This window comes from Pseudonaja textilis, chromosome 8, assembly GCF_049901715.1.
Source record: "Pseudonaja textilis isolate UNSWEBS1 chromosome 8, rPseTex1.2, whole genome shotgun sequence".
Lineage (NCBI taxonomy): Eukaryota > Metazoa > Chordata > Lepidosauria > Squamata > Elapidae > Pseudonaja > Pseudonaja textilis.
The window spans coordinates 21,080,469-21,093,739 of NC_141997.1; the positions used below are offsets into that span (position 1 = coordinate 21,080,469).

At 34.5% G+C, this 13,271-nt stretch overlaps 1 protein-coding gene across 4 annotated transcripts in view; it reads left to right on the top strand.

The window, feature by feature from the left end:
* MAP4K4 (mitogen-activated protein kinase kinase kinase kinase 4) overlaps positions 1–13,271 on the top strand; it is a 151,562-nt gene that overhangs the window by 87,182 nt on the left and 51,109 nt on the right. For all 4 annotated transcript variants that reach the window (XM_026707379.2, XM_026707383.2, XM_026707384.2 and 1 more), the window contains exons 5-9: positions 2,134–2,244; positions 3,668–3,758; positions 7,599–7,729; positions 10,451–10,505; positions 11,630–11,708. In XM_026707379.2, coding sequence (XP_026563164.1) covers positions 2,134–2,244; positions 3,668–3,758; positions 7,599–7,729; positions 10,451–10,505; positions 11,630–11,708 — 467 coding nt within the window. The remainder of the gene's footprint in view (positions 1–2,133; positions 2,245–3,667; positions 3,759–7,598; positions 7,730–10,450; positions 10,506–11,629; positions 11,709–13,271) is intronic.

Consider the following 13,271-nt stretch of genomic DNA (forward strand, 5'->3'; position numbering starts at 1 on the left):
CTCCTTTTCTTTGTGAGAAAAAAAAGAGTATTGATAGAATAAACAGATTTCCAAAGTATGATTCGCTACTTAGCCATGCTTTTTAATATCATATTATTTGTTCATAACAATGTGAAATCTCTGTCTATGAAGATTCTCAGTCATCCAGGTCGTGGTTGTCTCAAAGGTGCTTTTTCAAGAGGCAACTGGACTTTCTGGGGTTTTTTTGAAGAAGCTTCTTAGATGAGAAGCCAAACATCTTCAAAGAAAAACCAGAAAGTCCACTAGCCTCTTGAAAAAGCACCTTTGGGACAATGTGAAATCTCAGCTGACAGTTCTTTTGTGGGTGTTGGCCTTCATATACATTGCGTTTTCCCCCCAAACCTATGTATTGGCATAGTATGTGTATGGATCCAAACAGCATGGCCTTTTGCAATTGTCAATGCACAGATTTTCTAAGTGCCATCAAATATTATTTGATGTAGCACCTAATGTGCTAATAACCATTGAGACCACTACAACTTATTTATATCACAGTTTTTTACTTTTTCAACTATACGATATGTTCCCACCAATTTTTCATTACTGGAACATACAGTATGCAGTGCCAAAAGTGATGAATATTGTTTCAGTCAAAGATCTTCGTATATAAGCACCTTAGTTTTAGTAGCCTCATACTTTATGTACTGCATGATTATCTGTATTGTGTGGTACACAAGTAAGGTTTGTACATAATGATAAATGAGCAGTTTTCACACATTACAAATCCTCATACAGACAGGAGGTTGTACAACTTGCCTTGTGGTGTGACCGCAACAATCTGGAACTGAAGACACTAAAAACCGTAGAAATGGTGGTAGACTTTAGGAGAAACTCTCCCATATTACAACTTCTTACAATACTAGACAACAGAATATCAACAGTAGATACCTTCAAATTTCTAGGTTCTATCATATCACAAGATCTAAAATGGACACCTAACATCAAAAATGTCATCAGAAAAACACAACAAATAATGTTCTTTCTGCGCCAACTCAGAAAGCTCAAACTGCCCAAGGAGCTGCTGATACAGTTTTACAGAGGAATTGTTTAGTCTGTCATCTGCACCTCTATAACTGTCTGGTTTGGTTCTGCAATCCAACAAGACACACACAGACTTTAGAGAGTAATCAGGACTGCAGAAAAACAATTGCTACCAACCTGCCTTCCATTGAGGACCTATATGAATCAAAAAGAAGTCTATGAAAATATTTACAGACCCCTCACATCCTGGGTATAAACTGTTTCAATTCTTACCCTCAAAACTGTGCTATAGAGCCCTGCACATCAGAACAACTAGATACAAGAACATTTTTTCCTGAATGCCATCACTCTGCTAAACAAATAATTCCCTCAACACTGTCCAACTATTTACTAAGTATGCATTACTATTACTATTAATCCTTCCATCTTTCTATTCACCCATCTCCTCCCACTTATGACTATATGACTGTAACCTTGTTTCTTCTAGCCTAACGATTTTTATTGTCAACTTTCTATTGACTCCTAGTATGATTTGATTGCTTATTGTACCCTATGACTATTAATTAAGTGTTTTACCTTATGATTCTTGACTCTTGATGAATGTATCTTTTCTTTTATGTACACTGAGAGCATATGCACCAAGTCAAATTCCTTGTGTGTCCAATCGCACACTTGGCCAATAAAGAATTCTATTCTATTCTATTACTAATCTTGAAAATTGAACCTCAGTAGTATTGTTTAGCATCACTATAAGTAGGAACAGTTACCAGAAAATGGTAGGAAAAAAATCAGTTAATATTGGGTGAGCAACAAAGAAGATGATGTTATGGAAGGTTCTTATAACTGGTTAATTCAGATTATGTTAGTTTTCACATAGGGAAGAGCCAAGGCAGAATAGTTAGACAGCCAGTTTTATTAAAGATGTGCATATTTAATATGCACATCTTATTCTCTGAATGCTAATAGGCTGATATGAAATAAATATATAATTGTCACTGGAGTTTAAATTATAATACATATGGTATATTCTTATGGGAACTTACTTTATTTCAATAAATTCATCCAAATGGGTATGTCATACATGGACTGAAGGTACTTTGAACAATTATTTTGTATTCTGTTTTTTTTTAGCTTGTTATGGAGTTTTGTGGTGCAGGCTCTATTACAGACCTTGTGAAGAATACAAAAGGAAATACTTTGAAAGAAGACTGGATAGCATATATCTCCAGAGAGATTCTTAGGGTAAGAAACATGAACAATGCATTTCTATTTAAACAGTTAAATTTTAAATTCTTCTTTAATTTTAGTAAGTCTTAACAATGAAGATTTTAACTTAGAGATATATAAAAGGCAAGATTACTAATTTAATAATCTTTAAAGGTAAATGATGATGTAATTGGGTGCATTAGAAACTATTGTGATATTGTTTGGTACAACATGTGTTTACAGCTTAATGCAGCACTTTTTTAGTCCTCTAGAAGAGTAAAATTCAACTAGGGCTTGCAACAACCTTGTGTACAATTCTGCAAACTGCAAAGAGTAATTAAAACTAATATATATTTTCTTTATTTCATGTTATTCTAAATTGCTATCTACCCAAAAAAGTAATCAAGATATGTATACTGCACTTCTTTTAAATACCTTGAAGTTATTGGAACCATTACTGTTATCAGTTATCACTGATGATAAAAAGAGTTTTTTCTAAGAGACATTGCAACTGTATCTGACTTTATATCCATTCATGCAGACACATATACAGAATAGAACTTTGCATTCCTGACAAATAGTATATTTAATCTGCAAATAATTAGATACAGTTATATTCTCCCTTCTATAGAAAAATCTTTCTCTTTCAGAATACATTACTAAAATAGCTTGTGTGATCTTAATTATTGAGTACAGTTATTGTCATTGCTATTTTATATTATATATTGTCTTGACTTTCTGTAGAAGAACTTGATGTTATTAAGTTCTCTTATAAGTCTGGTCCAAGCTATCTTTTGGGGGGTGGGGGGTGGGTGATGGTTTAGAAAATTCATGATTACTGGTCTTGGTAGTATTCCATTCATAAAAAGCAATTGGTTCAAAATGTACTTTGAATTTCATTGATATATAAATGAATGAAAAAAAGCAAAGAATTGTCAGGATTGTATGTGTATTTATAAATATTTTACAGAATTTGTACCAACCTTATGGATTATTCAGCCTTACAAAATTTATATTAGCATTATCAGTTATAGGTAATATGTCAAATAACAGGTTTCCTTTCTAATTATACTTTGCTTGCTATATATTTTTTATTACTCTTGCCAGTAATTTTCAATAAAGATCTGGTAGATTGGTTTATAATACAGTATCATAGATCTTACAAGATTAGCTCTTATCAAATATGTTCCAGAAATGTTTTAAAAGTTGTGAAGTTGTTATATATATTAAACATTATAAAATTATGCATGACCTTTCCTTATGTTTTATATATTAATAAAACATCTTTTACAGTTCCTCTTGTTAAAGAACATAGAACAAAAACGGAATAGCAGTAATAATTTGGGAAAAACATGGAGTATAGTATGACATACTGCAAGCCTGAATGTTGCATATTTAAGGAAAAAGAAACAATGAATTGTTTCACATGAATTGTCTTGCCTTTTTTAAAAAAATGCAGGGATTGGCACATCTACATGCCCATCATGTGATTCATCGAGACATCAAAGGACAGAATGTATTGTTAACAGAAAATGCAGAAGTGAAATTAGGTAAGTTAATTAGACTGTTCTTAATGTCCTTCTGGCTTGTTATTTCATCTCAATTATTATTTCATCTAGTAACAGCATAGCTGGAGAGGTATTGAAAAACTATCTGAATAGTCAACATCTATTCAGGGAAATTTTGGAGAGTGTGAATTTATCATTTATTTAACAATAAAAATGTGTAGTCCTCTAACTCAAAATCAATGTTAGTTATTTTTTAACATTTCATGTGCTTTTTTTTTCCTTTGAATTATAATATCTGCCCTTTGCTGAGAATACCAACATTGTTGGATTTGAATATGTTAGGATATTCTTGCATTAGTGCTTAAGATCCAAGCTATTAAGTATATTAAAACAGTGTTGAAAGGGCCCAACCCAACTCCCATAATAGAACAAAATCATTTAAAGATCATCTAGCTCACTTTACAAGTGAGACCTATTATTTTCTATCATGGTTGTTAATCAAATCATATGATTGTAAAGCGAATATGGCTTCCTTATTGATTTGCTTGTTAGAAGTCAGCTTGTGGACTGACTGCAGGAGTCTGTAACTCTCATAAATGCAATCCAGTTACCAAGCTCCAAAATGCAAAGACATGACCATGGCATGGTGACCATTGCATGGTGCATGACCATAACTTCAAGGATAGGTTGCAAGTCATTACAAATGGCATCACTGGAAAAGCCATAGTGGTTCAGTTTCCTTTGGATAACTGGTTCCCAAGATGATTTGAAGTTGTCTGCCAATATTAGTTAGGTTAGTCCACCAGGATTGTGGTATAGTTTGATCCAGTAGTAAAGATTCAAAATCCCAAAAGATGGATTGACCTCTGCTTCTTATTGAAGTATTGCATTTGGGATGCAGTGAGTAACTGAAGATGTGTCTCAGACTATTTGTTTTTATTTCTGATGTAACCTTGCTTTTATATGTTCATAATTTATTCCCATGTAGCATTTGTGCTCTGACTTTAGCTGAAAACAACTTAATTGAACCAGGGATTATGAACCAGGATTATTGAAGGTTAAAGTGGTGGCGGTGTGGTTTGTCAATAGAGATCCAAATTTTTTTTGCAAAGGTTTTTTTTGGGGGTTGATGTTAAGATTGGCTTGGGGAAGAAAAGAATGTCAAAAAGGTGAGAGGGAGATGCGCTTAATAAGTTTGATGAAAGGGTAGAGAAACAGAGAATCTGAGAATTTGCAGAACAGAGAGGTCAGAAAGGGTTGGTTGGAAACGGAGGTGGAGGAAATGGAAAGAAAAGATTTAATTATGTGGTTCCCTTGAAATCCCCTGAATCTTTCTAGACTCCCCCTGCTGTCCTCTGGATCTTACTAGTTTAATTTCTCTGTGCTGTCATTGACTGTAGCTAAGCCTTAGTCCAAAAACCTGACTGTTAGCAGATGCAGCTTTGAGAGGTGGCTGGATTGCTTGATAGAGGTGGAGCTGAGGAAGGAGATGAGTTCCCTTGACTTTGCCGGCAGCTGAACCTACTCACATGGACACAGCGAGTTGTCCCATTCCAGAAAGGGAACCACCATGGAGAGCACCCTTCTGCTTGGTCTTGCTAGATGGACCTACATTGGCTTTTTGGCAGCTGCAGCACATTGTGGCTTGTTTAAATGATTGTCCACTGGGAATACAAGATCCCTCTCACATTTACTACTATTGGGCCATGTACCACCTATTCTATACCTGGGCATTTGTTTTTTTCCTGCCTAAATGTAAAACCTTGCTTTTCTTACCATTGAATTTCATCTTGTTAGATAGGGCCCAGTGTTCAAGTCTGTCGGGATACTTCTGTATCTTGAGTTTGTTTTCTGGACTATTGGCTACTCCTGCCAGTTTGGGGTTGTCTGCAAATTTTGATGAGTTCCTCTTCTATTGCCTCATCTAAATCATCGATGAAGATATTGAAAGTACTGTGCCTAAGACAGAGTCTTGGGTGCCCCATTGCATACTTCCCTCCATGTAAATACAGTTTCATTAAGGACTATACATTGAATGCAGTTGGTCAGCCAGTTATGAATCCACCTGTGGTGGTGATGCTGTCTAACCCACTTTTTTCTATTTTACAAAGTAGTTGGTTTTGTGTACTTTATGAAATGCCTTACTGAAGTCCAAGTAAGTTATATCTAGAACATTTTGCTGGTCCACTAATTTTGTCACTTTGTCAAAGAATGCAATAAGATTTGTCTGGCATGATCTGTTTTTGAGAAACCCATATTGGTTTCTGGTTATGATTTTGTTTGCTTCTAGGTGTTCACAGATTCCTTGCTTGAATTATCTTTTCCAGGATCTTCCCAGCTATTTATGTCAGGATGATAGGTCTGTAATTTCCTGCAACATTTTCTTAAAAAGATGAGAACTACATCAGCTCTTTCCCAGTCATCACGTAGTTTCATTGTGCTCTAGGAACTTAGAAAGATATAGTTCAGTGGTTCTGAGATGACATCTGCCAATTTCTTCAGAACGTTGGGATGTAACTCATCTGGTCCTAGTGATTTGAATAAGTGGTCTTTTGTCATTTTTTTGTGGGGTGGGGGTGTTATTTTGACTTGCATTCCTAAACTGCATTTTACAGTATTTTTATAGATTGGACTGTTGTTTTTTTCCTTTTGTGTAAAAACAAATGCAAAAAATGAGTTAAGCAGCTTCCTTTCTCTTTGCTGCTCAATCATTTCCTTGACTTTTTTCTTATTTTTTACATGTTGAAAGAAGCTTTTTTTATTATTGTTGTTGACTTTTGTTGCAAGGCTTAGTTCATTTTGAGCTTTAGCTTTGCTGACTTCATCTGTGCAGATTCAGTCTATTTGCTGATTTTCTGCCTTAGTTTTGTATCTCTCTTCCCACTTTTCATACTTGCCCTTTTTGTCTTTCAATATATCAGAAAATTCTTTGTGTAGCCATGCTGGTTTCTTTCAAGATTCCTTATTTTTTTTCTTCATTGGAATTGTGCTAAGTTTTTATAATCTCACTTTTCAAAGTTTCCAAAGCTTCTTGGGTTGTTTTCCCCTTGAAGATTCTCATTCATGGAATTTTTCTCAGTCTTGCTTTAAATTTATTGAAATTAGCTATCTTGAAGTCCAAGAGTGTAGTGACCTTTTTTTCTATTACTTGTGCTTGCATAATGTTGAATTCCAATATTCTATGGTCACTCATCCCCACCCCAGGTTCCTGTAACTTCAATGAATTTATGAAATATATTTTCATAGATCAATCGATCGATAGATAGGATAAACTGTGCTTAATGGCATTTAGAGAGTGAGAATCTTGGTCTTGGAATAATTTATTATTAATTTCTCCTCAATATAATTATTCATAAGTGATCTTTTAAGACCAGTGGTCTCTTTTAAGACCAGTGGAAGTCAGTGGCAGAATTATTGCTTCAATCTTACGTTCTCATGAATTTTAGTGAGCAGCAGAAGCAGTTGTTTGTCTGTTATAGTGTATTTAAGTTTACACCATCATTTAGATACTATATCAAAAGTAGCCTAAAGATAATAAATGTGGCATAAAGAAATTTTCTAGATTTGTATGTATGCTTTCTAGCATATTGTTACTTTCTTTCCACCCCCCAAATTCCCTTACCGTTTATTGTGACATAGTTCAATTGTCTTTGAGTATTGTATTGTTTCAATCTTTAATACAAAGGCTGGGTTTGATGAAAAATATCTTACAATGAAAAATATGATGAATTGCATACATTTTAATGGCATTTCATTTGCTTCAATATTTCATAGATTGCTTGGCTTGTATTAATTCATTATAATTGCACAAGATTGCCTCAAGTAATCCTTGATAACTTATTTTCATGTGTTTAATACTCCATTTCTTCTATTTCAATATAGTGGATTTTGGTGTTAGCGCTCAGCTGGACAGGACAGTTGGTAGAAGAAATACTTTTATTGGGACACCTTATTGGATGGCTCCAGAAGTTATTGCCTGTGATGAAAATCCAGATGCAACGTATGATTATCGAGTAAGAAAAATATTAATAATTGTGTTGTATTTCCTGTACTTTCATCCATTAGTTTTGTAAACAAATTTCTTTATTTCATAAATAATCATTAAGATTTTCTAAGAAAAGCATTATATTCCTTCTTTTGACTAGGGAAGTTTTCTCTTTAAATTGAGGAGCAAGATAACCCAACATAACTTAATATATCTTAGATGACACCTGATAATCTCAAATACTTAAATAATTCTGTGTATTACTGTTACAGTGTCAAAGCTTATTGTTTTAGATATTAAATGTTGCTAGTTTTTTTAGTAGTTCTGTTGTAGGAAACAGAAAAGATAATATTTTTGGATTCAAGGGCCACACCAGTCAAGAGATTATTTGGTGCCTCCTCTCAAATCATGCTGAGACAGAGAGCAAATGCTCCTTCTTAGGTATCATTTTCCTTTCAAACAGCAGAAGCCTAAACTCCTACTTGGTTTATGTGTGGGCTTTTGAATCAGCTTGACTCCTGTGGACTACTTAGCAAATTTACACAATTTTCTTGGTGCCATTTTTCAAAGTGGTTTGCTCTTGCCTTGTAAAAAAAGCAACTGGCTGAAAAGAAGTCACTCCATGTCTAGGTCAGAATAAGAACTCACAGAATAAGAACTCAAAAATGGGAATCTTCCCATTTTTAGTTCAGTATTTTTAAACACTAATCCTAACTAGCTGGGATTAAGTGACCCTAAAAATCAATCTGTGGTTGTACAGCTGAATCATGTGGAATATTCAAACATTAAATTTTAAATCCATTTAAATAACATGAAATGTTTGAGCTTTATCGTATAAAACCAGTGGGAAAAAAGATAACTCAGTATTTAATGTTTTCAATTCTAGAACAAAGTTTTCATCTTGCTGAGGAGCTTGAAATATTTCAGAACCTTGGGGAATATGATCTTATAATAATTAATATTTTGACTGTGCATGAATGTAAATAAGAGGGACAGAAGATTAATAACATTGGAGATTATATCAACTGTTTATAACTGAATGGCTTGTCGTACAGCACAGGATAAATATGGAGATCATTGATACAAAATTGATTTCATTAGAAATAATGAAAAAGGGGATATTTTATTGCAATACCTGTTAGATTTCATAAAAGAACTATAGTTTGAGATACAGTTGTTTCCAGCTGTTCTTCATATCTGTGTTGACAGATAGTTTCTTTATTTTTTCAGTCCTGAAATGCCAATAAGAATAAGACAGATAGAAGTAAAATTAAATTAAACCTTCTGACTGAAGGATACAAATTTTCCTTAATTTAGTCATACTGGTCGGGTGTGATAGGAGTTACAGGCCAGCTTATTTCAGTGGTACTAGTTTGAGGAAAACTGTGTGCAGCCTGTTAAAAATTCCCATGTTAGTATTGGAATAAAGAAATAGTCTTCCTTCCTTCCTTCCTTCCTTCCTTCCTTCCTTCCTTCCTTCCTTCCTTCCTTCCTTCCTTCCTTCCTTCCTTCCTTCCTTCCTTCCTTCCTTCCTTCCCCAGTGTTTGCCAAGGGTAAGATACAAATATTTTTTACTACCGGTTCTGTGGGCACAGCTAGGTGGGTGTGGCTTCTTTTTTGTGCAGCACACCCCCCCCCCGCCTCTGGGTTTTTGTTTTTTGTTTGCCTCCTGGGCCTCAGGGAAACGTCCTGGCGGGGGGGCTTTTTTGCTCCCAGGAGGCTTCCTGAGGCCCAAAAAGGCAAAATAGAGTGCGGGCCCGCCCTCCACACCCAAAATTCTGGTTCAACTGAACCAGTAGCTCTTTTTTTTTTGACTGCTGGTTCGGCGAACGGTATCATTTTTTACTACTGGTTCACCTGAACCAGGCCGAACTGGTAGAATCCCACCACTGGTGTTTGCTCATTACTATTAATTGACTGTATATTCGCCTTCAAGGTGTAATCTATTATTGGCTATGTCTGCATTGGAAATAAGAGGCTTTGCATTGTTTCACATCTGATAAACATTTTCAAACTTTTCTTTAAATAGAGTTCATGTTTTAGGAGACTTACTAGTTTAAAACTTAGTAGGCTACTGAGGAGCAGCATGCCCACAATCTTGAATCTTGTACTCTGAAATTTATTTTTACATTTAGTTTGAAATAGAACAAGCAACATATTGGCAAAGACTTATGAGCTTTTTATAGTAGTGTTCTTGAGTGTTTTACAATGCACTTGATGTCCTAGTAGTTTAATTTTGCACAATCTTTGCTTTCCTGTTGATGCAACTGCCATCAATTTGGTTTTGGTTTCTAAGTAATTGCATATCCAGAACATCAGAAAAACATCTGCTAGAAAAATATAGCCGAAAGATACAGAATTTACAGAAATGTTATATCCATGGTTAGAAAAGTGCTGTTTTTCCTTTCCAAATACATAGGAAATCTATATGAAAACATGTGAATACAAATATTTGCATTATTTGTAAAAAGAAAACAAAAAAAAAGAAATATAAACTTTGAAGTAGAAGAGATTTCATCTGCAAAGATGCTAGACATTGTCCTTCATAAGTTACTTCAATTTTGTATATTTACATAGGTAAATAACACATGTTAATTATTTTTTCAGAGTCAAATTGTAAAAAAACTGAAACTATTTAAAAACTGGGGTTTTTTTGTAATTCCAGTCTTTCCTTTATAATATATGAGCTATAATTGACTGAAAGAAAGAAAAGTGGATGTGTTTGCTAACATACGGTCTGTCTTTGTAGAGTGACCTTTGGTCATGCGGCATTACGGCCATTGAGATGGCAGAAGGCGCTCCCCGTAAGTAATACATATATATTGTTTAATTATCTGATTTCAAAAATGCAGCCTATTCTTTGAATTACTCTTTGTATTCTAAATGTACCCTTGGAAAATTTGGACTGCAATGATCTTTCCACCCTCAGGTAGAAAAAATAAACAAAAATTATTAAGCAGTTGTGACAAAGCCTCATTTTGCAGTGATTGTACTAAACCAATAGAGATCAAACAACAGAACAAACCCTTGAGTACAGTTATTGAATTGATATTGAATCCATGTAAAAATTCTTATGAGGTATTTGATTCTGAGACAGTTAACACTATTACTCATTATAAGAAAAAGGCTGTGCTGGTCTGTGTGGCAAAAGAGGCGGAATCTGGTAGCAACTTTTCCAACTAACACATTTTATTTAAAAGCATGAACTCTCACTTCAACCAAATGCATGGAATGTCTGGATTGATGTAGAATTGAAAACATGTAAGATATGAGGGGGAGAAGGATGGGAGGATAGTTCAGTTATACACATGTATGTTTCCTATGGAAAAGTTACAGTTACCTTATCAATTAACAATTGCATTAAAAAATATATAGTGGGCAGTTGAGACCTTGAGAGATTGCCTGAAATGTTTTATGTATGTCAGTTCAACATTGCTTGATGACCAACATTGCTTGATGATACCCGTCATCTGATGACAGCAGCTTATGGCTTTGAAGAAAGTTTGTTAGTCAGAAAAGGTGCTATTAGATTCCTGATTTTATGTTATTAGCAGACTTAATGTTTAATGCTTATAGAATGCCACAGAGCTTATTGCACATGGCAAATCCCTTATATACTGTTTTTCAAAGGAAATGAGTGTTTGGTCTCTAATTTCCAGGGGCTATGTGAAGAGGTAATTGTTATACTTAGCTCTAAGGCATTTTATAGAACAGATGGTGTCTCTGAAATCACAGCACCTCTCTCAGCATAAACACGATTCTATCCGCTCTTTGATCTACGGTTGTCAGGACTATTATTTTTATAATCTTTTGCTCTTGTCATAATCCCATCATTGCTTAATTTACAATGTTAAATATATGTAGATATTATTCAATAATACGATAGAGCTGAAAAATCAACTATGAAACTTTTTAATTTTTTTTTTAGCTCTTTGTGATATGCATCCAATGAGAGCCCTGTTTCTTATTCCCAGAAATCCTCCTCCACGGCTAAAGTCCAAGAAATGGTATGTAGGATTTATTGAAGTGGTTGCTTTTTTCTCTGATTTTGCCACAGCAATTTCATTCACACGATAGAACTTTCTTTACATACTTAAGGGGATGTGATGGCTCAGCAGTTAAAGACACTGAACTTGTGAGCTGGAAAGTAACAGTCCAGATTCAAGACCCGAGTACCATATGTCAGGCTAGTTCCCTTTTCTCCTGTCCCAAGCTCCTGTCCACTTAGAAGTTTGAAAGAATGCGAATGTGACTAGATAAATAGGTACCACTTTGGTGGGAAGGTAATAGTATTCCATGCGCCTTGGTGTGTAGTCATGCTGGCCACATGACCACAGAAATGTTCTCAGACAATGTTCCTTCAATGTTCCTCCGCTAAGAAACAGAGATGATCACGACCTCATAGAGTCAGACACAATTGGACAGGGGAAACCTTTACCTTTGTAAAAAGCAATCTACAGAGAAATAAAATAATATTTCTATGCTAGTGAACCTGAGCATATATATTCAGAAATGGATATGCGAATTTGACATTTTCAGTCACTCACTCAGACACACACAAACACAAACAGAGAGACGGACAGATAACAGATACTTGCCTTTTGCATTCTTCCAGAATCACAGGGCAGGGCAAGTTAGATTAGATGGAGAAAGAATGAGTGGTTGGTGCAAAGTATGGTAAATAACTTTCATTTATAATGCTCAAAACAAATTATTACTAAATAGTGCCATGCTAACAGATAGTTCATTCATTATAATTTCTTAATAGAAATTATCTTAATTTTTTTATCTAAAATAGAGTAAACAGAATAAGAATGTCACTGATTTTTAGTTTGAACATTGCTTTGTTAAAATGTGTGAGGCTTTCACTATCATTATTACAAATGAGATAAAGAGTAGTTACTCTTCTTTCCAGCTGAAGGAAAATTGTTAAGCCTGCTGGCATATTTTTATAGTAGAGCTGCTTTTATACAATTTGCAACATTAATTTTCACTGGAGAATTAAACCCAGAATTTTGGTGAATTTTAACCTTGACAACAAATAGAGTTTGCTGAATTTTAAATATTATATTAAAAATAGTGTGAATTTATTTGAAGACTGAAATGAATACTAAGTTCACTGTAAAATACTCAGATACGAAGTTGAGATGCTTCCTTTTTTCCCTTAGGACTAGGAATAGTTCATTTAATCAGTTTAAGCAGAAAGTTGAAAGGCTGGTAATATTTGACTCAAGCACTCTAGTTTAATGCAAAAAATGGTCATCCTTTCAAAGGAATTGTACTTAACTATTCTGCTGCTCTTTAACCCAAGAATTCTTTTTCATTAGTAAGCAAGCACGATTTGCAGTAACCAACATATAGTAATGACTTTATAGACATGTACAAGTAGTCTTCGATAGTTCATTTAGTGACTGTTCAAAGTTACAACAGTACTGAAAAAACTGACTCATGACTTTTTTTCACACTTACAATCATTACATAGTCATGTGATCAAAATTCAGTTTGGCAACTGACTCATATTTATGACGGTTTTGCAGTGTCCCAGGCCATGTGATTCCCTTTTGCAACCT